This window comes from Camelus bactrianus, chromosome 6 (assembly GCF_048773025.1).
Source record: "Camelus bactrianus isolate YW-2024 breed Bactrian camel chromosome 6, ASM4877302v1, whole genome shotgun sequence".
NCBI classification, from domain to species: domain Eukaryota; kingdom Metazoa; phylum Chordata; class Mammalia; order Artiodactyla; family Camelidae; genus Camelus; species Camelus bactrianus.
Window position 1 is genome coordinate 80,193,899 of NC_133544.1, and position 25,851 is coordinate 80,219,749.

Consider the following 25,851-nt stretch of genomic DNA (forward strand, 5'->3'; position numbering starts at 1 on the left):
GCCCTGGGCTGGAGCCTGGTTCTATCTGACCTCAGAGCAATGTCCTTTCCTCTTTGTTGAACTGGGTCTCTCAGGCAAATTGAGAGTTTGACAAGGACCGGAGAGCAGCAGGAATATACACATACACAATTTGTATGAGCTAAGCAGGTTCTTAGCACCAGTGTCTGTGTCCATAAGTTAACAGAGCTGTACAATTCCCTTCATTTGATCCCTCCTAAGAATCAAGGCTAACAGGGAACCGAGGAGCAGGAACTTATATGTAGCTGTCAAGCCTTGGGAGAGATGTGTGTGGAACAGGCAAGCAGGACTTTCAGAGTCTCTGTCTTAAAGCAGATCAGGCAAGAGGCTGTGACTCAAGTCCTCAGAGTGGACAGGGCTCCCAACTTAATGTCAGTCAGATAAGAATTTTAAGACTCTTGTAAGGAATAATTAAACAGCGGGGGAGATGAGGCAAGGAGAGTGGAGAAAGAGGGAGGTCGTATCGCTTGTCTGCTTGTCCCAGTGTGGTCAGTCAGGGAACAGGTGTTAAAGCTCAGCTGGTTTGGACAAGTGAGAACACTGTGCCTGTTCTTAACGCCTATGATGTGCTTCCTCAGATCTGCACGTGGTGCGTGGTCACACTTCCTTTGGGGTAATGTTCAGATGTCCTCTCCACAGAGGCCTTCCTACCACCCTCTCCACAATAGCCTCAGCCTCCCCCAGACCTCCCCTTCACTTTCTAGCACTTTGCCCTGCTTTGTTTTCCCTTCAAGGCACCTATTATTGCCTCATGTATTACTAGATGGTTACCTGTTTACTGTCCATAACCCCACTGGGATGTAAACTCTTTGAAGGCAAGAACTTTTTGTAGTTCACTGCTCTGTCCCCAGAACCTATGACTGACATAAAATAGACAATCAATAAATATTAGTTGAATGAATGTATGACTGAATGAACCCTGCTAGAAATCAAGTCAGGAGAAATTCCATTCAGCTGACAACAGCAGAATGGAATGAAGGCACACGAGTAATGTTTGTTCTTCTGTTAGCGGTAGAGTTGCATGTATGTATTATAGTATTTGTTTCTGTAATGTAGTGTGGAAAGCAGCTTTTTGATTGAGACATCCTGCCAGAGTTGTTCTAAACGCTAAATGACAAACTTTGTGTGCAGCAACTTTTTATACTACTTGGCACATAGTAGATACTAAATTAATGTTACTTACCATTATCATTTCCAGCAGCAGCTGCACCTTTATTATCAGTTAGAGTCAAAGTTCTCACACTTGGTGGCTTCAAAAGAGAGGTATCTATGTATATTTATGTCCACATGTGTTGCATGTGTTTGTGTGTATATAAATGTATGTAGATATCATGCTCAAAAGGGTGGATGGAAATGGTTAAATACATAGGTTTGGTGATAGGGTATGTTCATGACCAAAGAAATGATCACGTCTGTTAACTGTGGGTAGAATCGTATTTCCTAGAGCAATGAGGAGTGATAGAAAAGAAATAAGCCCCTAGTATGGATTTTATAATCTTGTAACTGAGCAAGGCAGACACACCAGGAAGAAATTTTAGGAATGTTAGAAACATTCAAAGAAGAGCAGTGTACAAAACAGCCTGTATTGACTTGGGTACATTACCCTTCTCATGCCCTGTTGAATAAAGGGCAGAATGTCAAGTCCCAGGAATGAAAATTTCAGTACCGTCCAGGGGGATCCCCAGGAAGAGCATGTTAGAGGTGTCTAGCATGATGCGCCGCATCAGGGTCAACACGTCCACGTAGCCCATCTCATCGCGGACCTCCTCCAACCTGTCGAGGTGCTTTGTGATGGAATCAGCACAGACTGTCACCATGCGCACCAGGCCAGGGCCGGACAAAGCTGAAGGGTACACATCAGAGACAGAGTGAGCTATCTCTCAACTCCAGGACACACAAAATCAGGCGATGTGGGCTTTTTCTGGTTGAAGATTAATTGCTCAGAAACTTTTATTCAATAATTGGGTGTAAATTGTTATCTTATTTTTTATTCTTCTACATTCTGCTAATTTTCTACTAGCATGTATCACCTTTATGATAAAAAATAAACGAATAAATGAGTAAATAAGTAAATATTTTAAAAACACACTTCAAAGTTACACTTTAGTTCTAACTATGACAAATCATTTGTGAGATTGCAAATAAAGCATTTAGTAATTGTGGTTATAAATCACAAAGCACGGATTTTCCATATTTATTGTATACATTTCCCTCTAAAGAAGGTTTGGATTTGGCCAGGGTGATATTGTACGTTTCAGTGGGTATCAGAATATTGCTACAGAACTATTTAAAGTGTATCTTATCTTTTTTATCTAAGGTACTTCCTGTTTAATTGTAGGTCATATGTGTAAAATGCTAGTCTTAAAAATTTACCAGTCATAACCTTCTCTTAATTTTGGTTTCTTCCCAAGCTATTCCCAGATTTATTGTACACAGTCAATGCTGTAACAGTGAAGCAATTTTTTGTTGGCTTAGCAGTCTTCCTCATAGGACTGGGAACGCTTTCAGGGCAGTGACAACCTATTATATTAGCATTGTACTTTAAGTCCACAGTATGTGGTGTCCCTCTCTTTGGTGTCAAAGAGAGGAATGAATGAATGAGTGAATGAATAGATGAATGAATGAATGAAACCAGGTAGAGGGAACTGGCTGTGATATATCCAGTTGCTCTGCTCATGACCATCTGAGCAACTAAGGGGTCGAGATGGTATGTGGTCTAACATGAGAGTTTAACTCTTGTTTTTAAATAGTTTGTTTATTTAAATTGATATTGTAAAAACATGTAAATCCAATATTTTGATAAGTGTATTTTGAAATGAATTTAGAAGTGATCCTAATACTTATGTTTTTACTTCTATATTTTAGAATGTACAATAATTTAAGTTAAGAACTAATTCTTTATCCTTAAGAGAATAAAGTTTTATCGAAAATGGCAAAAGTTAAGAAAATGTAAATATTTATACAGAAGGAGGATTAAGTTATATTATGTATGTTAAATAGATTCCATTATTTGTATAATCATGAAGTTTCAAGAGAAAAGTATATGGTATATTTGCAGTACACACACAGACACAGACACAGAAACACAACTTCTTCCTTCACATTATCCCCTTTATCTCCTAGGAGGTTATATACTGTTTATATATCTTCCTTTGTTTCACTAAAACTTGGACTCTAGTAATTCTCTGGCTTTTTTCATCATAGAATTTTTTTTAATTTACCACACTTTTTATCTAGCTCCCTCATAATGATGATGTGCATTGATTTAAGTCCCTGGAATTACCCAGGCTCTTCTTTGTTGCTTCATGGCAGTGAAACTGATAAAAACTGATCTCAGGCAGGAAATCAAACAAACTTGATGGCTATTTATGAGCTTCTAGGAAGATCTCAAGAGAGTTTAACTCTTAAAATCCTCCTTTTTCTCTTTGTTCAAAGTTTCTTTAAGCTGTTTTTAGGAGTAACCTCTCTTTTTTATATCTTTTTTATTCAGACTTGCTGTTAAAGTCAGAGTCTTTAAACAAAACAAATCAGCTGTGCTACAGAGGCCCCTGAAGGCAGACTTTGCAAAACAGGAAACCTGGTGAGTGGTCCTAGACTGTAACCATTTCCGTGCCTGTATAAAAAGGAAAGTTTTGTTGGCAGCATACTTCCTGATTTTAGGAGGGACTTGGCACATATGAAAGACCAGGATGCTATTTCCAGGTGACTGTCACATCCACAAGTGGGACAAACGGTTTCTTAATTGACTTTGTTAATTTGTTAAGCAGCAATAGGAAACCAAGACAATGGAGTCTATGACAGAATTGTGCTGAGTGTTGGTGATGGGCAGCTCTGCAGTTGGAAGATCACCTCTCTGCTGGGACAGGCATAGCTTTTCACTGTCTCAGCAGCCACATAGGAGGCACCTAGGTTCACTGCCGAGGCTGGCTGGAGAGAAGAGTATCCATGGTGCATGGTCAGACCTACAACCCATCTCGCAACCCAGACCTACAATTCCATCACTGAGACGGTTTCCAGACACTTGTTTGATCTTAATGTCAAAGATTCGTCATGCTTATTCACAAAGGCTTCAATTCCAGCAGCATGTAGTAAAGGAGGAAATCACTAGATAAAGAGGCTTGTGGTCTGGTCCCTGCTCATACATTCCTCGCTATGTTGCCTGGGGTTTAAGCAGAAGTTGTCTACAAATATATTTCCTTAAATATAAAACTCAGAGGCTGAATAAGATGATATATACAGGCCTCCCTATTGTCTGTTAAAATATCTGGAATGCCAGCCACAGATACAGCAAACATTGGCTATGTTAAATCAAATAATATGGATGACACATTGAAGCGCCCTTAAGTGTATAGTATATAGACTTTAAATATTAAGTATATAGTATGCCAATTCTCCTTCACATTCATCAAATTGTGCATCAAGAAGAACAGAATTTGTGGAGGTTAAATATTTAGGCTCTGGGGTTGTCTCTTAATGTGACCATCTGTGATTGGTGGAAAGTGTGCGAGATACTTAACCTCTGTTTGCCTCAGTTTTCTCATTTGTTAAACACAAGTGATAAGAGTATATACCACTTGGGGTTGTGGTGGGATTAAAGTGTGATCAAGTGCTTAAAACAGTGCCTACTATACAGATAGTACATATATGATGAATATTAGCTCTTACTATTTCAAACTGAGGCAGCAGAAGTTAAAAATGATTTCAAAAAAGGATTATTCTAAGAGAAAGAGCAGGATGTAGCGAGATAGCTGAGTACCTTTCATAAAGTAGGTCCTAACAGCTTTCCACATGACTGGATTGTTGTTAAATATGATGCCTTTCTCATGCATGCCGATAAACTGCAATCCAAGTTTGCTGCCGAATCGGGAGACGTAGTGATTGTGCTTCATTACGTGGAACACACCTGAGGACCTGCAGAGAAGGCAAACCTCGAGTTTAATTGTCAAATGTCAGTTGAACTCACTGTGAAGTGTTTGTCTACCATGGGGCCTCTGTTAGCAAAAGCATGTTGATCTAAATGAAATGCATAATTTCTAGTATTCAGATTAAATAAGCACTTGTGTTAGCACAAGAACCTCTTTCTCCAGTTCACACATTTTTATCTACCTGCTTTCTTAGTATCACTTAAGATAAAACACACACACACACACACACACACACACAGTATTTGTTACTTCTTTTTCTTCTCTAACTCCAAGTCACTAAAATACTACCCTGCACTGTGGTCAGAGCTGCAAGGCTTTAAGAAATGAACCCTCCACGCCACCATATACCTGAGAGCATCCATCCCCCACGCAGCCCTTCTCCAGACAGTGTGGCCCCTGCAGAAGTGAGCCTCAGAACTGGGAGTTGCTGGTTAACTGAAGCCTTACCTCTTTAGTGTGGAAACAGCCCTTCTTCCTTGTGCCACCCACCCCCCAGTGTCCCCCAATCAGGCCTGGCCCTCCAATGGGGTATCATTCTGGGATGGAAGGATATCTCCTGGGCTCCTCTGATTTGGGCTTGACTGGGGTGGGCCTGGAAGACTCTCTGTGATGGTGACAGCAGCTCTCTTAGGGCTCTGCATCCATCACGACTCATGAAGGTCTCCAGGGTCACAGAGTTCTCCCAGGACACAGGGCGTGCTGAGCCACTAGATAGCCCTCGATGTGGCAACCCTGCAACCTGGCCTATAGCCCAGGCTTCCTTGAACTTCCTGGGTCCTCTTCCAGTGCCTCCTATCCCCACCCCAGGCCCAGCTTTTAAAGTCTGTGATGGATCTTCGAGGAACTAGGAAAGAGGAGGCAGCCCCTCCCCCCATCTCCTCTGCCAGGACTCTCTTCCTGCCCCCAATCTCCGTCCAATTTGGGCACGATAAGGCAATGAGAGTTACAAAATGTTGTAAAATCCTAGCTGAAGAAGTCATGGGGCCTGCACATGTGAGGAGAATATTATCTTCTTAGGATAGTGGTCCAGAAGTCTTCTGCAGAAGAGTCACTTTGTTCAGAAGATGGTTTATTAAGACTGCTTAGAAGTTAGGCTGTGACATTGGATGGGTAAATGGATCATTGAAATAATTTAATAATTGGGAGGATAAAGGATAAGTGGATAGTTACTGTCTTCAGGATAGAGGTGGGGTGGGTTTATTGGATGGTGGATACAAGCAGCACAGGAGAGGGTAGAGGAGAAAGAGCTGGGATGAACCTATGTGTGTGAGGGTTTAGGGAGGAGAGGACTCCTGGTTCTCTGCTCAGCAAAAGAGGGACTTCGGGAAAAAGAATGTCTGTTGGGAACTCACGAGGTTGAGAATTGGGAGTGGGTGGTATAAACCTTTTCTCATCTACCAAGTGAAAAATGAAGAAATGCTGCAGGTGACTGTATTTCCTGTGGAAAGGGGCTGAGGCTGGAAAAGTTTAGTGCGGGGCCCAGAGAGAAGCAGGCTACGTGGGTGAAGCCTAAGTGGTGTCTGTGACCATATGAGCTTCCTTCAGGAAACTGGAAGTCCAAGTGTCCTGAGTTAATAAGCTACACGGTTAGCCCTCTATGGTGTGTCACATGAAGGGGCCATGAATACTGATGGGATGGGGTTTATCTGAACATAGAGGAGGTAATAAGCAGGACATGTGGTGTTTGTATGTCGATTGTTTCCATAAGTGCCAATCCAGTATCTATATTGTCGGCAAAGAATGGACACAAACTCCACTTGGAGAAGTCAAACCAGATTATCTGAAGGTACAGAGGAAAGTCAGTGCAGTGAGGATACAAGTCAGACAGACCAGGGCAGAAGGAAGTGCAGGCTGCCGCCCCAAAACCCTTAGCCACAGGGTTGTCTGGTTATGATGAGTGAGGGAGGAAAGAAATGTCACCTCTCAGTACCTCCCTCCAAGGTCCAGCCTTTTTATCCATAACCCTCGTAACGTCACCTCTGAGGCATGGGGCCCTCGACCGACCCTGTGCTGTTGAGGAGAAAGGACCAGAGTTTGTGCTCAGGCACAGGCAAGTTCTCATATATCACCCTCTGCCTCTCTGTCCTAACAAAGGTCTAACAAACACATCTTCCAGACTCTTCTACAGGGGAAGATAACCAGCTTTTCAGATTACAGGGTTTAAGCCACAGTATTTTTACGTGGGGACATGGCCAATTGCAAATTCCCCTTAGTAACAGGTAAGCATGGGAGAGTGACTTCTCTCCATACGTGATTCTGCAGCTTCAAAAAATTAAAATAGTTAAAATAGATCCCCCAGAGCTTTCCCACATGGGGATTATCAATTATCCCATATCTCCAAGGCCAGGGTGGGGTTCAGAGACACAGATCACAACAGTAGAAAGCGGCAAAACATTTGAGCAGAGGAATAAAAAGAAAATATGCACTTTATTGCAGGACAGTAAAATAAATTTATAAACACTTTTTGATACTGCAAAGGAGGGAGAATCTGGCTATCTTCTGGCACGTAGGGGCTAGGAGATAGAAGGAATTGCACTGTGCTCGATTGTGCAAATTCCAGATGCATAATGTATTTCTGGGGTTAGCCTTATTTTAGATGCTATTTTTTCTTACTTTGGTGAACTTAATACTGTTGAACTTTTCATGTGTTGATTTTAATTTTGCTTCTTCTCCACTTCACTGAAAGTTTGTTTCTCAACTGCAAATTCTCCTACTGCTGGTGTTTCCAGAACATACAACCCTCTGAGATGGGGACTGGCTACCATAGGCTATGTAACTGGTGCTTACATGGCACGGAATGGACGTCTCCTTACTTGTTTGTCTCTGCAAGTTAACAGTTGGCTCCCAAAAGGAGGACTCTGCCTTCATGAGGTTGTTCAGTGACTGCCTGTGAAAATGCTTTCCCCTGGGAGACACTGGGCCAAAAGAGCTCACCTCTGGCTGAGTAGACTAGCCTGTGGGCTAAGTATTAGCCAAACCCTGACATTTGTGATGGATTCCAAAGTCCTATTTGAACATTAAAAGAGAGCCCCTAAAATGATGGCAGTGCTGAGTAAGGAAAACAGAATTACTATATTAATGAATCATTATTTTATCTCTTTCAGGGAAAAAAAAAAACCTTATTTTCAAATAAAATGCTCTCTACTAAGTCAAATATACTCTTGATTTAATTCCAGATAATATTCATCAGATTATCTGAATTTTGCACAAATTTTTCCCTTCCTAGTAGCTGTAAAAAAAAAAAAAAAAAAAAAGTCCGTATTTTTCTATCTGTATTCCACGGTGTTAGTTTGACCAAAAGATAGCCCAAATTTTGTCCTGTATGGAAAAAGATCCTGCTATAGAAAGGACTGAAGTTCTTCATTAAGTTTTCAGGACTCTCACTTTCTTTCCTCCCCCTACCTCATTCTATAATTAACGCAGAAAGTAATTTGTATACTCTTTTATTCACAAAGTTGTATCTACACATTTTAAGCACTTAGGAAACTAGCAGAGTAGTATTTTTCTGTTCTGACCCTAGAGCTCTTGCATATTTCATAAAAGACATTGGCCTGCCCGTTTCTTTGGAGGAATTCCTCAATAATTTAAAAAAGGGAATAAGACACCCCAACTTCACCCAATTAAATGTTAGTTAATAAAGAGCTAATGATTAAAATCAGTGTGTCCTCTAGGGGGCACCACCCTCTCAGTTATTCTGAGGCAGAGGCTCTGGCTTGGCAGAGAACACAGCAGGAAAGCCACAAGGGATACACATGCAGAGGGAAGTGTGACTGGCTGAGGACAAGCAATTTAAAACCTCAAAAATAGGCTGGCCCTGTCTAACCGGAGTAAATCAGGAAAGTGGAGACGAGAAGGTTGGTGAAGAACTAGGGATGCCAGCCCAGAGTACTCTGGGGGCGGACAGCAGAGACCTCCTTCCCACAGTGTGGGCCGGCCTGTACCACCAGGTGAGGGGGATGTTGTATTGATTGACTGACTGGGACAGTGAGGATTTCTCACTGCTGAGCAGAGACCGAGTCCCCAAGCTCAAAGGGACAGTGGGTAGGTTAGATGTCTTGTCCCTGGGGTCATTATTCTTCTTTAAAGGTGACTTTAAAAGTCAAAAGACAGCTCCCAAGATGGCATACTTACTGTCTCTTCAAAACGAAAAGTTGCCAGAAAGTAAGTTCTTGGGTGGTAAGGAGGAAGCCACCCTCCTGTTCTGAGTTTAAAGAACTCACACACTTGTGGCCAGATTCAAGTGTGATGAGTACTAGAAATATGGGGGAGACAATCAATGGAATAATTGGTAGCAAACATTTAAATACACTTGCCTTGCGTAGACCTGTCCTGTGCTCCATCAATCCTACGAACTATTCCCTGTCCTTTGCCCTCTAATATCCTCACTTACCCAGCTTCAATACTGGGGTCATTGCAAGAGAAAAAGAATCCTTATAACAGAGATCTGACGGTGACCACCCTAACCTGATCAAATTTCCTACCAGTTATATGGGACTGCCTTTCCTGGTCTCCTGTTGTGATGCAATAGGAAGTGCCCAGGACTAACAAGAAAGCTTTGTGACAAAACGTTTAACCTGAATCACACTGAGCCTTTTGAACTAGTGTTCAGCTTGTAAGCAATGCAGGGAATCAAGAGTATGTTAAATAACACAATAATGAGACAATGAGCAAAATTTGGAAAGTGGGACATCCTGTAAGACAACAGAGCTCATCTCTTCGGAAGGTCAAGGTCGTGGGGGCAAAACGTAGGAGGACTGCTCTTTCAATTTTCGTGTTCATTTCAACTGTTCTACAAGGGAGGTGGAAAAATATTTAACTGTGAATCATTAGAGTCTCTCCCTTCCACGCATCCTCAATTTCCTTGACCTTCCCCATGCTGTGTTCTAGTTGCCTGGTAAAACCTCAACTCTGGCTAAATCCAACTCTTAGCTCACTGTGTGCTGGCACCTGGCAGCTGAATGGGGCTGGGGAAAAATCCATACGTGCAGAGGTGCGCGCACATACACACAGGCAGGACTCAGTTAAGTTCAAGTGGGCCCTTGGTGCACAAGGCAGTTCTACTACATTTCCTAGTCCATCCAATCTCACCTTTTTGGATAACTATTTTATTCTTCGCCCTCTCTCCACTAAGCTCCATTCCCTCCCCACTCAGCCTCAGCTAAAGACTTTATTTCCTGTGTTACTAAAAAGCATAAGCAACTAGAATCTCTGCACCCTTCAACCACCAGGATCTGTGCCCATGTGTTCAACCTTCCCTCCTGTTACTGTGGATGAACTTCTGTGTCCCTTGTCAAGGCCAGCCCCACTTGTCACGTGGAGCCCCTTCACATCTTCCCTAACACACTCCTTTCTCCTGTATCATCAGTTTTCCTCTGTAATTCATCATTCCCATCAAAACACACGTTATAATATCCTGTATCTTAACAAACAAAAGCTCCTTGGACAGAACGTCCCTTTCAGCTCTGTTCCATTTCTCTGCCTTCCTTACGACAAACTCCTTGGAAGGGTTGTCTGTACCTGCTGCCTCTGATTCTTCTCCCTGGATTCTCCACTAGGGTCAGACTTTTGCCGCTGCCACTTTATTGAAACTGCTCTTGCCAAAGAGACTCATGACCTCCCTGGTGCTAAATACAATGCTCCTGTCTCTGTCCAGTCATGTGACACCATCCGGAAGGTTGACAATTCCATCCTCCCTGACCGCATTCCTCACCTGGCTTTCAGACCATCACACTCTCCTAGTTTTTCTGTTCTCTGTGTGGCTGCCCTTCTCAGCCTCCTTTGCTAGTTTCTGACTACAGTGGAGGGTCTGAAGGCTCAGACCTTCTTTCTTAACCTCCCATTCAACTGTGTCCTCTAGGTGAGTCAAGTCAAAATATCCGAAATAGGATCCTGTTACCTCACCCTCCCAGACTCGCTCCAGACATCTCATCTTCTATATAGCACTTCTCTACCTGCTTATAGTGTGACAACCACCCTGGTTTGTCCAGGAATGTCTCAGCTTTGGCGTTAAAAGTCCCACATCGTGGGACATCCACTAGTCCCAGGCAAAGCAAGACACTTGGTCACCTTACTGATAACATATGTTTTACCTTTTCACCGTTGGTGTGTTAGCAATGTAACAGTATATTTGTCCAGAAGGGTAGGGATTTGGGGCTGGTTTGTTCATGATTACTGATGTACACAAGAAGTTCTCAATAAATATTTGTTTAGTGAATGAATGGAGAGTGAATAATGACTATGATAGGTTAGCATCATCCAGTACTTGGCATATAGTCAGTTCTCAATAAATGCATATTTGCAGAATAACTAATGAATTCACTGTAAATTTATATATAATTAAAACAGACATATAAATAGTATAACCATAATGGTATATAAATTGCTAACAGACTCACAGATATGACCCTAGTTAGCATGTTAAATGCCAAGTCCCCTTGGAATGCATGCTACTTACATTCTTGTTTGATATTCATGACAAACACTAATATATACACACGACCTATAGTGTCTTGCATGACGTCTGTAGACCCTCATTCGTTTAGAGCATCCCTGCCCAGGGAATCGAGCATATTTTATCCACAGATGACCAGGTGGATCTTCCCCCAAAGCTCCCAGTTGCTTCAGCAGAATCCTTCCTGACGTCCCCCCACCTGAAGTTCTGCAGCCCCCACCACTTCAGGACTTAGCTAGTTTGAGAAGTTGGGCCATAATCTCAGCACAGTTGTAATGACTACAGATGTCATATTTTTCAGAAGAGGAAAAATCTGGCAAACTATCCAAAGAAAAAGAAAAAGCTTTGTGAGGTCCAGTGGGGTCTTTTCAAGAAGTACGGGTAGTTCTGGAAGGACCAGAAGAGCAGGCAGGGAAGGAGATGGGGACAAACATGTCCTATTCCTGAGGGGAGCTCAGCCCTTAACAACAAAATTGAGCAGCTCAGAGGCAATTAAGGAGAACACGGAGGCTCCGACCAGAGAAAAGCCTGTGAGGACAGGACAAGGAAGGAGCTGGGGGAGCGGGGAGAGGGGCGGAGTGGGTTGTTGTCCAGGTCCTCAGCGTGAATCAGCACCTGACTCTGTCAGGGTCGCTAAGGTCACGTTCCCGATGAGGACAACAGAGTGGTCAGAAGCCACGGGCACCGTAACGAGATTCCTATTTCAGGAATTGGCTTTGGGGTTCCTGGGAATTTATTTGGTGATCTAAGTATCTAGTGTGTACAAGCAGTTTCTGTTCTGGTCCTCCAGTCCTTCCTCACGTGCTTCCTTCTTCCCTCCAGGTCTGGACTTGCACTCCCACCCCCTGAGCTAGACTTAAGGGTAAGACAGTGAGACAAAACCATTCCAACCTGCTTAGCTATTTTCCCTAACCCCAGGGAAGGGCCCCACTGCCCTGGAAGCATCTTACTTTCTCTTCTCCCTCAAGCTTCGCACGCAGCACACTGGAATCACCTGGGGAGCTGTAGACACTACTGATGCCTGGGTCCCCCCACCCAGAGACTGTAAAAGTTGGGGTGAGGCCCGGGCAGTGGGTGACTTTAATGTGCAGCCAGGGTGAGAAGCACTGCTCTAGGTCCTGAGCTGCAGGCAGTAGCCTTTCGGAGAAATAGCCTGTGGGTCCCTTCACCTGTGTCTGAGGGCAGGGGGTGACAGGGAAGGCAGATACTGACTTGAGGAGGGCTAGAAGGCAGTTTGCGGTGCTGGGGAATGAAAGAGCAGGACCTGTGTCCCAGTCCCCCAAGCCCAGTTATCATCGGTTCTAGGACATTTTGAGACTAGTCAGTTGTAAAAGTGAGTCAAGTATTGATTTTGAAAATGAGAACATACCAAATGCACTCCAGTTTATCTGAGCAGCGCTCAGTAGACCAAGGGAAGTAAAATGAAGGACTAACTCTGCTCTTGTAATTAGAGCAGTGGATCTCCAACTGGAGTGTGCCTCAGAGTCACCTGGGGTGCTTGTGAAAAGAGATCTCTGGGCCTCACCCCCAGACCCTTATTTAGTGAGCCAGGGTGGGACCCAAGTATGGGCGTTTTTCACAAGTTCTCAGGTATGTGGATATTGCTGATGGAGGGACCCCGCTCTTAGAACCACAGCCTTGGACTGTTTCACTATGAACCCAATGAAACAACATTTCCACCTGAGGCTATTTATGTTTAATTGTATAAACGTGGTCTGCCTTAGCGATTCTTTGAAGTTTTACAACGCCACACCGAGCGAAACAGAGAAAACCCAGGTGGCTATCTAGGCACCGGTTTGGTCGAAAATAGCATTCTGGTAGAGTAAGAAATATTTGGAAGGGTAGCAGATTTTTCTTCCCTGCTCCCCTTTTTCATGTATTTGGTTCAAAGAATTGGGCTTTGAGTTCATCATGGTGTTTTACAAAATGATGTTTGTCATCTTGGCCTGAAAAAAAACCCAATGTAGTTTCCAGAAATGCTTCACTTACTTTTGGGCGATAGTGTGTATCTGATCAAATAATTCTAATATCAGTAAAAACCTCTTGCTCAGTTTTAGTTTGTGGGTAAATCTTGTCAAGGATTATAAATATAAAAACTCATTAATGTGACAACTTAGAGGTAGCTTTGCTGACAAGCTGGGAAATAGAGCTGAACGTCTAGAACATCTGCTGATGTTTGCTTTCTTTTAAACTGTGCGTTTTCTATGATCATTCAATAAGAAAATGAGTATTTCACAAAAGTAATTCTTCACAGTCAGTGCATATTTGGTTAATCCTCGAGTGAATTCAATCTGCTAAAGTTATCCAGAAAATATAACAGAGCAGGGAGAGTGAGGGGAACATTTTTTCATAGGTAATGTTGTTCCTGGTTTGCATAATGTCACTCACAAGGACACTGGCACCCAGTCACCAATAGGGTAGCAGCATATGAATGGTGCCTTCTTCCACTGACTACCCTTCTAGAGTTTCTCAGTGCCCTGGCATTAGAAACACATTTGGAAATAGATACAGTCAGATTTCTTTGTCTCAGGTTTTTGTTTCTGTTATTGTTCTTTGTTTTAATGGTTATTTTAGGGATAAAACTCAACATCTTAGGAAAGCAAATGAGATGATACCTCTCCCTAAAGTATGTTTTGTCAAAGCCGAATCACGTGCATCTGAGTTTCTATATTCACTGTTCAGGGAGAGTTTGAATAATTTTGCAGCTCTCCAGAATTCTTTATCTGTGTACCTGGGGCTTCAAGCAAAGCCTAATCATTGCACTTGTCTACAATTTCAGATTTTTATCTAGAAATTACTCACCTTCATATAAGTAGTAAAAATATAGAAACAAAGATGGCCAGATATCACAATAAGTTTCTTCTTTAAAAGAGAAAACCCCAGCCTTGATTATAAAATATGTGCCTGATTAGTAACGGACTTACTTGCTGATAATGAGTGTTTCCTCTCCACATATCCAGACTCTCATGAATTCTCCGTACATCTTGTTGTAGTAGTTGGAGGCACTGCCGATCCCCATCCACAGGAACCTGCAGTGGGAAATGAGGGGCCCAATTCCCAGACAATAGCCAGGACCTAGGGAAGTCATCAGATCACAGTCAGTATTTCAGCAACACCAAAAAGACAAACTGCTTGAAGTTACTGCTGTTTCCTGTTGTTGTTATCTAAACGTTCTTTTACATCTTCTGATGTATATAGGTGAATCACACATTTGAAAAACGATTAAAACAACAGCATAAGCTTAACATGAGGATCTGCGGCTCCATGAGTAAAAAACAGTCCAAGGTACGCACCACTCCAGTTACATTTGGTCTCTATCATTTCATTCCGAATCAACTGGAGCAGGTGTCTACTCTTTTCTTGCTGTGTTAAGTGGTGTCCGTGAGTTTCAAATGCAGCTCAGTCAGTCCCTCTAGTAACAAGCATGAAAGCCAGAACAAGTGATGTGTTGACGGATCGATCTGGCTGCCTAGTTTTATCTGAAAACTTTGCGTTTGAAAGTACAAGTCTATGAAATGGGTGGGTTTGAATTAGGTTGTGTTTTGGTGTCATCCTTTTAACTGTGAGGAACATGGTCTGCAAAGATAATGTGCAAACAAAAAGCATTCATTTCTTTTTTTTTTTTTTCCTCTTTCGAAAAGGATTCCGTTTAAGAAAAGAATCTCAGCTAAATCTCATTAGACCAAATAAAGTTAAGCACTGAGGAATGAGGCAGTGGGTCTGATCAGTGTCCAGACCAGAGTCTGAGTTCAGTGATGTGGTTTTACTGAAGAGCAGTGGCCCTCACACCCTTGCTTATGTAGACGGTGACAGAATTGTGAAGAGCACGAATCCAGTGAACAGCCAGCGAACTTGCTGTTGTTTATATCAGAGAACAAACAGGGTGGCTGATTTTAGTGGTGGTGGTGAAAAGTGAGTCAGAAACTTTTTGGAATGGTTTTAGGAGCTTTATTGTAAAGTTACAACATTTCTATCTCTTACTCCTTTAATTCCATTCTTTCAGTGAAATGGTCATGAAGCCAAACTCACACAACTGACCAGGATAGTACAGTGATGTCACATTATGGACAAGAGTTACGTAATTATCTATGAAATCTGATTTTTTGTGTAAATCATCTAAATTGAAGTTTAGCCCCAAATTTGGCAAAAAGGTTTACTCATAACCTTGCAGTAGCTGGGTAAATGTGGACAAGACTGTCAGAATTTTTTTTTTTTTGTCTTTAAATTTCTTCGTTAATGTCTATAGGACAAAAACAAGGATTTGGGTTCTTTGGGTCAAAAGTTCTTAATCTTAGAATTGTTCTGATAACACTGTATTGTTAGTAAATAACTGACAATATTAAAATAATGTCATTAAGTTCTCAAAAAGAATTAAGCAAGCAGTTTTGATTTTATACATATTTCCTTAAAATGTCATCAGATATACTGACCTCTTATTAACTGAAATATGCAAAATAACAATATACTTTACTAAATATTTATAGCTTAAAACATTGTAGATACTCAATAAATTTTTCCTGAATGAATTTTTGAAGTTAATTAGACATGTGTAAAGGATAAAGTTTTCAGTGTTATCCTTATTTAGAGTATTTTAGATGTTATTACATTTTCATAAAAATGGAAAAATATCATTTTATCTCATACATTCAGTCCATGTGAAGTCAAACATCTTTCTATTTGGGAATAGACTTAGTCAACAAACACTTACTTAGCATAAACATATGCTAAGCCCATAAGCAACAAAAACGTATAAATGAAAGGCAGTGCTTTTTATGTTTTATTTAAAAGTTTGGTGCTATATAGGAAGTCTTAGTATTTAGGAACCACAATTCAAATTTCAAATATGACAGTGGAGACCTGTATCTGCTGAAAAGGAGAGATTATACTGAACTCTGCTTAGGTTGGGAACCTGAGTGCTCTAAGCAGAAGAGACGCAGAGTTTGGAGTCCTCAGCGACCAGCCATAGGCAGCCTTACTCATCCAGGAGACACTGAGCCGCTGCTAGGTAAAAACACTAGCTCTAAGTTAGAGACTGGAGATGGTATGATAAGTATAACTAGTGTGATTCTTTCATTTACTTGTATATTTTACACCCTCCAGCTAGAGAGAAGGATGCTCTAGGAGGGGAGAGATTTTGGTAGGCTATTAGGTAAATACTGGTTGCATCCACATTAAGCTGCCTTCTGCTTCTCAGATTCAGGAGTGCTTATCTAGGCATGCGGTGACTGCGGGAGCCTCTTGCACACCCTGAGAGGAGCAGGAAATACTTCACTGCATTTTTCTGCAGGAACAGCCTCCATGAAGCCAACAGCTGGGACTTCCCACCCACTGTGGCATTCCATGCTAGGTATACACCCTAAAGAAACCTGTGCACACAAACATTCATAGCAGCACTGTTCACAGTAGCCCCTAACTGGAGACACCCCAAATGTTCATCAACAGTAGAATGGACGATTAAACCATGAGATGTTCATGCATACCATATGAACTGCAGCTGCATGCCACAACCTGGATGAATCTTATAGGCATAAAAGTGATCAAAAAAGCAAGATAGAAGAATAGTAATGTAAGATTCTATTGCTAAAACATGTGAAACCAGGCAAAATCAAGGTATATTGTTTGGAATGTGAAATTAGGTGAAAAAAACTATAAAGTAGCAAGAGAGTGATCGTCACAAAATAGATGATTGTTTACTTCTAGAGGTGAGAGAGGGTATGATTGAAAAGGCACCTGAGGAGCTTCTGGGATGCTGCTAACATTTCTTGTGCTGGACTGTGAGGACCCATTTATTTGTGCACTTTTCTGTAAAACAGATTTTTTAATGGGGAAAGGGGGACTTTGTTGCCATGTCCTTTACCCAGTGCCTCCTAGGGATGTGGTGCTCAGGGCAGAGAGAGGTTCTTGGGGAGAGGATGCACGTGTACGTTTGGGCATGGCCCTGTGTCCTTGGGGAAGGGACAGCTGCCAGGTGCCAGGTAACCTGGAATCTTGGGCAGAGATCTTTGAACTGGGGCAGTTTCCCCAAATTGAAGCTTACAAAACCCTCAAGTAGGAGTGACTCTTTTCTCCCCCAGCCATCATAGCCCTCCCTGGCACTAAGTCCTTTGCCTACGTGTGTCATCTTTGCACACTCCTTGGCCCCTTGCCCCCAGCATCAGATATCCTAGGGCCTCTCGGTAAATGGAGGTTGAAGAAGCTTATATCTGAGTCCCAGTTTCATCACTTACTAGCTGTGGACATCTACCCTCTGTAAGTATTAAGTTTCTTCATCTGCAAAATAGGCCTCAGCACACCCACCTCACCAGAATACCAGGAGGTTCACAAGAGAACATGGCTGAAACTGCATGAAACTGCTTTGAAAACTGTAACTTACTTAAGGGCTTTGGCTTATTATACCACCTGTTAATTCTTTGGTTTTCACTGACCTTGAGAATCTCCAACCTATAAAACCAAGAACCCAGAGAGAGACAGTGGTTGGAGGAATCTAGCAAAAGAAATCCGAAAGTATTGGTCAGTAAGAACCATCCAACAAGAACAGTGTCCTGACCTTCCTTTCCCCAGCCAGGAGTCACAGGATCTCAGTCTGGGCCACTAGAGGGCTCTGACCAGACTTCACATTTTCCCAGGGAAAGCATAGAACTAGAAGCTCCCTGGTAGCAAAATGATCATCCACCTGGGGTTTAGGACTTCCTGGTGCCCCCCCCCCCCCCTTCCCAGTTTCCTTCCTGCTGAGGTGCTGGCAAGTGATTTCCCTTCTCTGGTCTTTAGCCCCTCACCTTTGGAAAGAGGAGTTTGAACACAGTTTCTCATACTTATCATAGGGAGTTGCCTGGACAAGGCAGATGCCCTTTCTGGTCTCAGTTTTCCCTTCCCCAGATGAAGGGTTTGGGCTCCTCACTTTGCTCTCAACTCTGACTGCTCAGGAAGATCACTTTGGGAGATTTTTTAAAAATCCACATGAGGACTCACCTCAGGCAGGGTTGAGAACCACAGGACTATGTGCTCTAGAATCCAGACCCAGGACACTTTGCACCAACCCCACACTCCCACTCAGCATCACCCTGTGAAGAGGCCCACCACACGTGAAAGTGTTTAATGACCATGCCTTATCATATGTCCTATTGGATTGTGGTCACATGTCTGCCATGAGGAATTTTCCCAGATAACTAAAATACAGTCTGGTTATTTGTAAGTTAATCTGATAGTGTGGAGTGGTGGGGTTTCTACTGTAATTATCTGGGTAATTATATGATGTTCTACTTTTGATTGATCCACAGAGCTTGTTGAAGTTTCTTTCAGGGTGTGATGGTTCCAAGGGAACTCTAGTGGTCCCATTTTTCTTCCACTGTCCACGTCCCACCCAGCCCTTGTAGTGGCACCAATATTACAACCCAAGAATAAAAGAAAATGAAGAGCGGGATAGAGAAGGACTAAGTTCAAGAAAGGGAGAGGCAGAAGACAGGGATGAGGGAAAGTGGGAGGGAGAAGGAAGGGAGTACAGAAGGCATTCCAGAAATATTTTCACCTTCAGAGCAAAACCGGAGTATATTTGAGTAAAGAGGAAAAAACGCCCTAGAATTTTACCTTGCTCCATCCCTTCTTAAACTTACTTTAAAGGGTACTTGTGTCAATTCTATTTTACTAAAGCAAAGTGCAGACTGAAAGGGAGTATCTAAGATGTTTTTTAATAGTTTATTTAACATGTGCAGATAACTGGCTTAAAAATATTCTCCTGAGTCCTCACTCGCTAACATTGTCATTGTGTTTAGCCATCTCCTCAGCTTTGTTCTTTGTCCTTTTATAAAATTTCCTTTACCCTCATGGACCAAAAGCCCAAGCAAAAAATCTTAGGTACAGAACTAAATGACTGACTTACCTGGTATTGAGGATGTGTTTTTATAATTCCAAACCAAGAGGAGAAAGCCAGTTAACAGCAGGATTGCCATAGCGGCAACAGGCACACCTCCGGACACCGTGCTGGTGATGTTATAATAATGCATTGGGTTCAGCATTTCCAAAACCATCTCGTATTGCTTGATCTCAGGGGAAGCAATTTAAAGTCCTGTGGAAATTAGAGGGCCAGAAAAATTAGAGAACTCCTCAAAACGTACATTTAGGAATCCTGTTGCATCAGAGGATGCTGTACTGTAGAGATGGGTGCTTTGTTTTATAACGTGATTGGACACTTAGACAAGACAAAATTGTGGTTACAAGTCAAAAGAAGCAAGCCCAAGAAAGATCTTTTGGCTTGAAGTGCAGCATTTCTGATCTTGGTAGAGTCTCAGGTTCGTTTAGGTGGTTGGTCTAATAGAACCATATCATCTTGCCCTTGAGTGGGTAGAGTGACTGAAATCCCAATTAAGAGCCAAATTTCTTACCAAAATATATGAAAATTAAGCTCATTCCAGAGGTAGAGTCATTCCGTGACTTAGGCTATCTTTTCCCCCAGAGGGAAATCAGTTAAAAAGCAATTCCTCACCCACCTCTTGCTCAAAATTACATCCTCTAAGTAGTAAGCTTGTCTAGTAAGAAGGAAAACATCTAACTTCTCACTATGTTCATCCATTCTTTTTCTGAGTCATTGAGCAACTTTTTGATCTTACCTTACACTCTTTACCATATAGATTGATTTCACCATTTCACTTAGTTCTTATTCTGAGGTTTTCTCTGATTCCTTCACATGGAATATATTTCTCTGTTGTCTCATTTTGCCTAATTCACTGTTTTTATTCTTATGTGATTTGTTGGTTGGTTTTGTTCCCCAATCATGGTGAAGTGACTTGCTTATGAAGGGAATGTTCTATGGGACCCAGTGTTGCACTCCCCTCTGGTCACCCAAGTAGTATGCTTTAGGGGTGCCCCCCTGTGGGCTGCGTGGGTCTACCTGTTGTAGGAGGCTGACTGCTGTGGGAATGGCGATTGACAGGGCTGTGCCCTGGTCAGGTTGGTTGCCAGGTCCTGCCTTGGGCATAGGCTGCCACCTGCAGGTAGGCGGGGCTGGGTCATGAAGTGACTGGCTACAGAGCCCTGGGAAAGGGGGGTCCTTGGGCTAATGCTGGCATAGTGTTGGGCAGAGCTTGACCCTTGGGTGGCGAGCTGTGGGTCCAGGGCTCCCAGAATTGGGTCACTCTGTTGATGGGTGGGGCCACGGTTTGGGAGGACACCAGGCTCTTCCTGGTGGGCAGAGCCAATCCTGACATGGCTGGCTGTGAGGTCTGGGGTGACCCAGAGCAAGCGACAGCCTGCTGGTGAGTGAGCCCAGATCCTGACATGGCTGGCTTGTTGCCCAAGGTGTCTTGGAGCTGGTTTAGGCCTGTTGTTGGGCAAAGCTGAGGCTCAGGGCATTGGGGATGATACTGACCTTCTGGTAGGTGAGGTGGGTCTTGACACATTGGCTGCAGGGTCGTGGTGGTTCTGGGGCTGTTGTCATCCCACTGGTGGGTGGGGCTGGGCCCAGGTATTTCAGGGGCTCATTCCTAACCACAGGTGGGTGAAGCCGAGGTCTGGGGTTTGTACTGGCAAACTGATGAGTAGAGCAGTGTCCAGGTTTCTCTGGCTACAGGGCTGCTATTTCTGGACCTGATGTTGGTCTGTTGGTGGGTAGTGCCAAGACCCAGGGTGTCCTGGGGTTCATGCTGGCCCACTGTTGAGTGCATCAGATACTGACACAGCTGACTACAGGGCCTGCTTGTGGGTGAGACCAGGTCCTAGGCCTAGTGGTGCCTCACTGGTGGGTGGATCTTTGTGTCTGGCTTGGAGATCTGGGGTTTCTATTGCAGGTGCTGGCCTGCCGAAGGGCAGTGCCAGGGCCAAGTGGGTCTCGGGTCTAGTGCCACCCACCGGTGGGCAGGGCTGTGTCCCAGGTTCTCTGGCTGCAGTGCCTTGGGCTTTCAGGAGTTAGTGTCAGCCTGAAGGTGGGTGGGGCCAGGGCTGGAGTCTAACCCCTAGTGGTGAGATCAGGTTTAGGGCTAATGCAGGCCTTCTGGTGGGTGGGCTGAATATGATATCTAGCTTCATGGTCCTGGACATACTAGGGATACTGGTGAGTACATCCAGTCCTGGGGCCGCTGGATGTTCAGGTATGCTTTAACAGCTGGCCTGCTGGAGGGTGGGGCATTGTCCCCGCCCAGCTAACTGCCTGGCTTGGGGCTTTCCAAGACTGAAGCAGACTCGCTGGTGGGAGAGGCCAGGTCCGTGGACCAATAATCTAGATGGAGAATTCCACAATGGTAGTTACCGGCACCAGTGTTCTCTTGGTGGAATGCTCTCTCATTAATGACTGCTGCCAACGTCTAAGTCTCTAAGCTCAGTTTGAATTGCCTCCTGCCTCTCTGGGAGGCTCTGCAAGATCAACAAGTAGGTCTGACCCAGGCTTCTTTCAAATTACTGCTTCTGCCCTTGGTCCAGAGCGTGTGAGGTTTTGTGTGCGCCCTTTAGGACTGGAGTCTATTTCCCACAGCCCTCTGTCTCTCCTGAAAGTAGACCCACTGGCCTTAAAGTCATATGTTCTAGGGGCTCATCTTCCTGGTGTACGGTGTCCTGCTGGGGAGCCCAGTGTGAGGCTCAGACCCCTGGCTCATTGAGGAGCACCTCTGCAATTATGATTATCCTCCCCTCAGTGGGTTGCCCACCCTGGGAGATAGGTCTTGACTATACCGCGTCTCTGCCCCTCCTACCTGTCTCGTTGTGGTTCCTTCTTTTTAGCTGTAGTAGTAGAAGGTCCTTTCTGATAATCTTCAGGTCTTTCTCATCAATAGTTGCTCTGTAAATATTTATAATTTTGACTTGCCTATGGGAGGAGGGGAGTTCAGTTTCTTCCAATCAGCTTCTTGGCCACACCCCTCTTCTGATGAGACTGAAGGAATGTTTGCAGTTTCTGTAGGCGTGCCCTTTGTTAATTTCATTATAGGGTCTATGGCTAACAGCACTAAGCAGCCTGAGGGCCTGGGAAGAAAGCAAGAATGTGCAGGGTTGGGGGAAAGGATGGGGCTGGTTGGGCCAGGCATGGTCTTGGAAAGAGAGATGATTTGGCTCTGGGAGGATAGGGGTGCATGCTAGCCACAGGCAGGAGGGAGATAGGAGTAGGAGCCTGGGGTGGCCTGGGGAGGAACAGTGGAAAGAGGTCCTCCGGGAGAGCTGATTCGGGGAGCAAGCTGAAGTCAGAATTAGCCCAACACTGAAGAATGAACAGAAAGTCCAGGAGAGTCCTACTGCTGTCGTTTGTTCCTTACGTATGTTGTACTTATATCCTCAAGTGCTTTTGTTCTTTTAAAGATTTTAAATTATGAGATACAGACACACACATAGATATACACGATTTAGCCAGCCATGGATGCCCTTCCTATTTGCCACATTGACTTTAGATCCCCTGCCTGTCATTTTAGAGAACTAGAACTGAACAACTAAGTCCAAGCCCCCATCCCCCTCTTCTCTCTGCATTAGTGCCCACCCTCCAGAATTCAGCACTCATCCTTGTTGTGCATGGTTTTAAATGTGCCCCCGCTTTGCGGGACCTCTGATGGGAATGTCTGTAATCAGAGCCCTTGGTGCTGCAGAGAGAGCCACAGGTGGAGATGGACATACAGGTTCAAGGCAGATGCTTCTGGGAAGGAGGGGTTGTTCAGGATAAGGAAGTCTTGGGGAGCTCCAAGTGCCTGAGGACAGGTGGAGGAGGCAAAGAGCTCTTCAGGGCTGCAGCTGGGCAGGCTGAGGGCTGCAGAAGAGCTGCAGGTGGTGGGTTGGCAAGGGTGGATTTTCCCAGGGAAGTGCTGGAGACTGGTGTAACCCCTCTCCCAGTGACCTCATGTGTGACCCTTTCCTGTGACCCATAAGCCATCAGAAAAACAACAAAAATAATGAAATGCCCAGAAACCAGTGAAGGTTCTGCAGTGTGCAGGTGCTGGTTGGTGTGGGGGGTGCAGGGGTTGGGAAGGGGTACCATGGGCTTCTGGCTACTCCCCCAGTGCTGGTCTCAGCACCAGAGGATGTGCATCTGGGCTTCTTGCCCTCTTTTTCTGTTTTTCTCAAATGCTGGGACTGAAATGTAGAGAGCAGAGACTTGCACATGTGTGAAGTAATTAGACAGTAATCCAGTAATTCTGTTTCACTGATCCAGTGACACTCACCAACACCACGTCAGGCCCTGGAGAGTATATAGAGTATACCAGATCGATTCTGTCCCCAGGAAGCTCGCAGTCTCTGGGCACCCCGCCTTGGGTCCCAGCCCCATGAGGGGCTGCTGTGGGAGAACAATCCTGGCCAGCCTGGAGGACCACAAAGTGTATCTGGTTCCTGCTGATGGGACAGAGACACGCGACTGCTCTAGGCACCAAGGGGCTTTTAAGCTGAGAGTCAGCAGAAGCGAGGGCAGGAGTGGGTGAAAGGCACGTGGAAAAGGGCGTGTGAGACTTGAGCTGGAAAGGAGAAGCTTTGTTGAAGTGATGGCTGACCAGCTCTCCATGGAGTCCCCAACCCTTAGGGGCCTCTGTAGGCTTCTTCATGGCAATGTGGTTGGGGACAACTGCAGGTGTCATCAACCCAAGTAACCAGGAGACCCCATTAATGGGAACTCATGGATTTTACTACTCATTAGCTTCCCCTGCTGACCTACAGTGTCTTAGCAACTATTTCAAGGTTCCCTCTTTCCTCAAAGATTTCTGGACATTCTGTGCCTTTCTGATGTGACCCCAGGCCTCTGCTGACCCCAAATGAGGATCCTCTAGCCCCCCCCTTCCCTTCCCACTGAATCCCAGTTTACCCATGAGTCAGAGCCCCATTTTTGTACACCATTAATAAAGTCTTCAGATCCATATCTATTAGGAGATGTAACTAGATGCTGGGATGCTTCACCTCACACCCTGCATGAGAGGTGTCCAAATCTGCATGTGGTCCCAGCTGGAACTCCTGAGACAGAAGACAGGATGAGGGGTGGGGAGGACGCAGTCATGGGTGAGCACCTGCTATGACGCCAGGATCTAGGCCTCTTAGGTGTGTCATCTCATTTCAACCGACCCTGGGGCTACATTCCTATCCTCATTTTTCAAATGGGGACAGTGAGACTCAGTATTTCCATGACAGCACAATTGGCACAGCTGGGAAGCAGCAGAACTGGCCAGATCTGCCTGGCTCCGAAGCTCCTTCCATCACACCTTTTTGTCTTTCTTCTTTCCTCACTTCCCAGAGTTGCGGAGAAGGAAGTAGAGCTGGCAATCTGCACACACAGGTTCTGATCCGAGGCTGGTATTTGGGGAGCTCTCTACCAGGAGAACTTGGTTCTTCTCCTGACTCTCCACAGCCCTTCTCTGGGCCTCAGGCATCCATCTGTAGAATGGGAGTGTCATTCTGTTCATCTCCAAGGTCCCTCTAGTGGTGACGTGACATGCTTTGTGGATCTGCACCCACTCTTCCTCATCAAGGATGAGAGAGCCTAGAAAGATGCCATTCCCAGGCTGGAGTGCCCTGTGCCATGTCTGAGCAGCTGGACCTTGGAGGGGCTTCCTGGGTGGACCCGGGCTGCTTAGAAACCAGCAATAGTGGCTGGAGAGATGAAGAGTCCTGTCTTCAGGTTTTGGGGGCCTTATTTTATATTTAAAGGAGGCATATTTTCTTCTTTTTGTGCTATAACTAGCCAGCTTTACAGTATGAAGTAAACAAGCGGACAGCAAATAGACAAATGTATATGACATAATTCTGATTGGGAGGAGTGTGGCATAGCTGTTTTCTAGGGAGGCCTGGCTGCCAGCTGTGAGATGGTGGACATGTCACTTCATCACTCTGGGCCTTGGCTTCCTTGTTTGCTCAGGAGTTGCCTGGATTAGGTAGTGGGAGGTCTGGCTTTACTTGGCTTTGTGAATGAAATGGTAAATTTGAGTAGCAGCAGGGCCACTCCATGGGCATGTGATGTCACGTGTGGGTCCTCTACTTAGAAGTGCCCTGTGCTTGGTTTAATGTTCTGCTGTCACTGTGCCACTGTCTTGATTTTAATACCTTTTTTTTTTTTTTTTTTTGAATAAAGCCCTCACATTTTGACTTTGCTCTGGGTCCCACAGATGGTGAAGCTGGTCCTGGTTTGCATTGCCTGTTCTCTGCTCCAAGGGCCTGGAGCCCTCGACAATTGTGAGGTGGGGATTTCCCCCTGCCCTTCAGATAACCTTTCTGATCCTCTTCTGTCATCTGGGAGCTAAGGCCTCCTGCAGACACTGGGTGCTTCTCCAGGGCCTACATCCTGTCCTCCTGTGTGTGCCCATCTATGGCTCCATCCTCCCGCCCCCACCAGCACCAGCACTTTTTCCTGCTTCTTTTAGTGACCTCAATTCTGTGCCTGCCCATGGTAGGGTCTTAGTGAACATTTGTGGACTAAGTGTTTCACTAAATATGTGATTGATTAAGCATGGGTGGAATGGCTCAGCCAATGTCCTGGTGCAAGGTGCCCTGGTCTAGGATTGAGTTCTGGGCTCT

The 25,851-nt window shown here is 44.4% G+C and overlaps 1 protein-coding gene across 1 annotated transcript in view; it reads right to left on the bottom strand.

Annotated features, from left to right (window-relative positions):
• The window catches only part of LOC141577820 (aromatase-like), a 29,681-nt gene extending 7,549 nt beyond the window's left edge, over positions 1-22,132 (bottom strand). The window contains exons 1-5 of the mRNA XM_074364811.1: positions 22,071-22,132; positions 19,271-19,456; positions 14,319-14,469; positions 4,775-4,929; positions 1,685-1,861 (exon numbers count right to left, since the gene is read on the bottom strand). Coding sequence (XP_074220912.1) covers positions 1,685-1,861; positions 4,775-4,929; positions 14,319-14,469; positions 19,271-19,418 — 631 coding nt within the window. The 5' untranslated portion in view covers positions 19,419-19,456; positions 22,071-22,132. The remainder of the gene's footprint in view (positions 1-1,684; positions 1,862-4,774; positions 4,930-14,318; positions 14,470-19,270; positions 19,457-22,070) is intronic.
• Between the last annotated feature and the right edge of the window lie 3,719 nt (positions 22,133-25,851).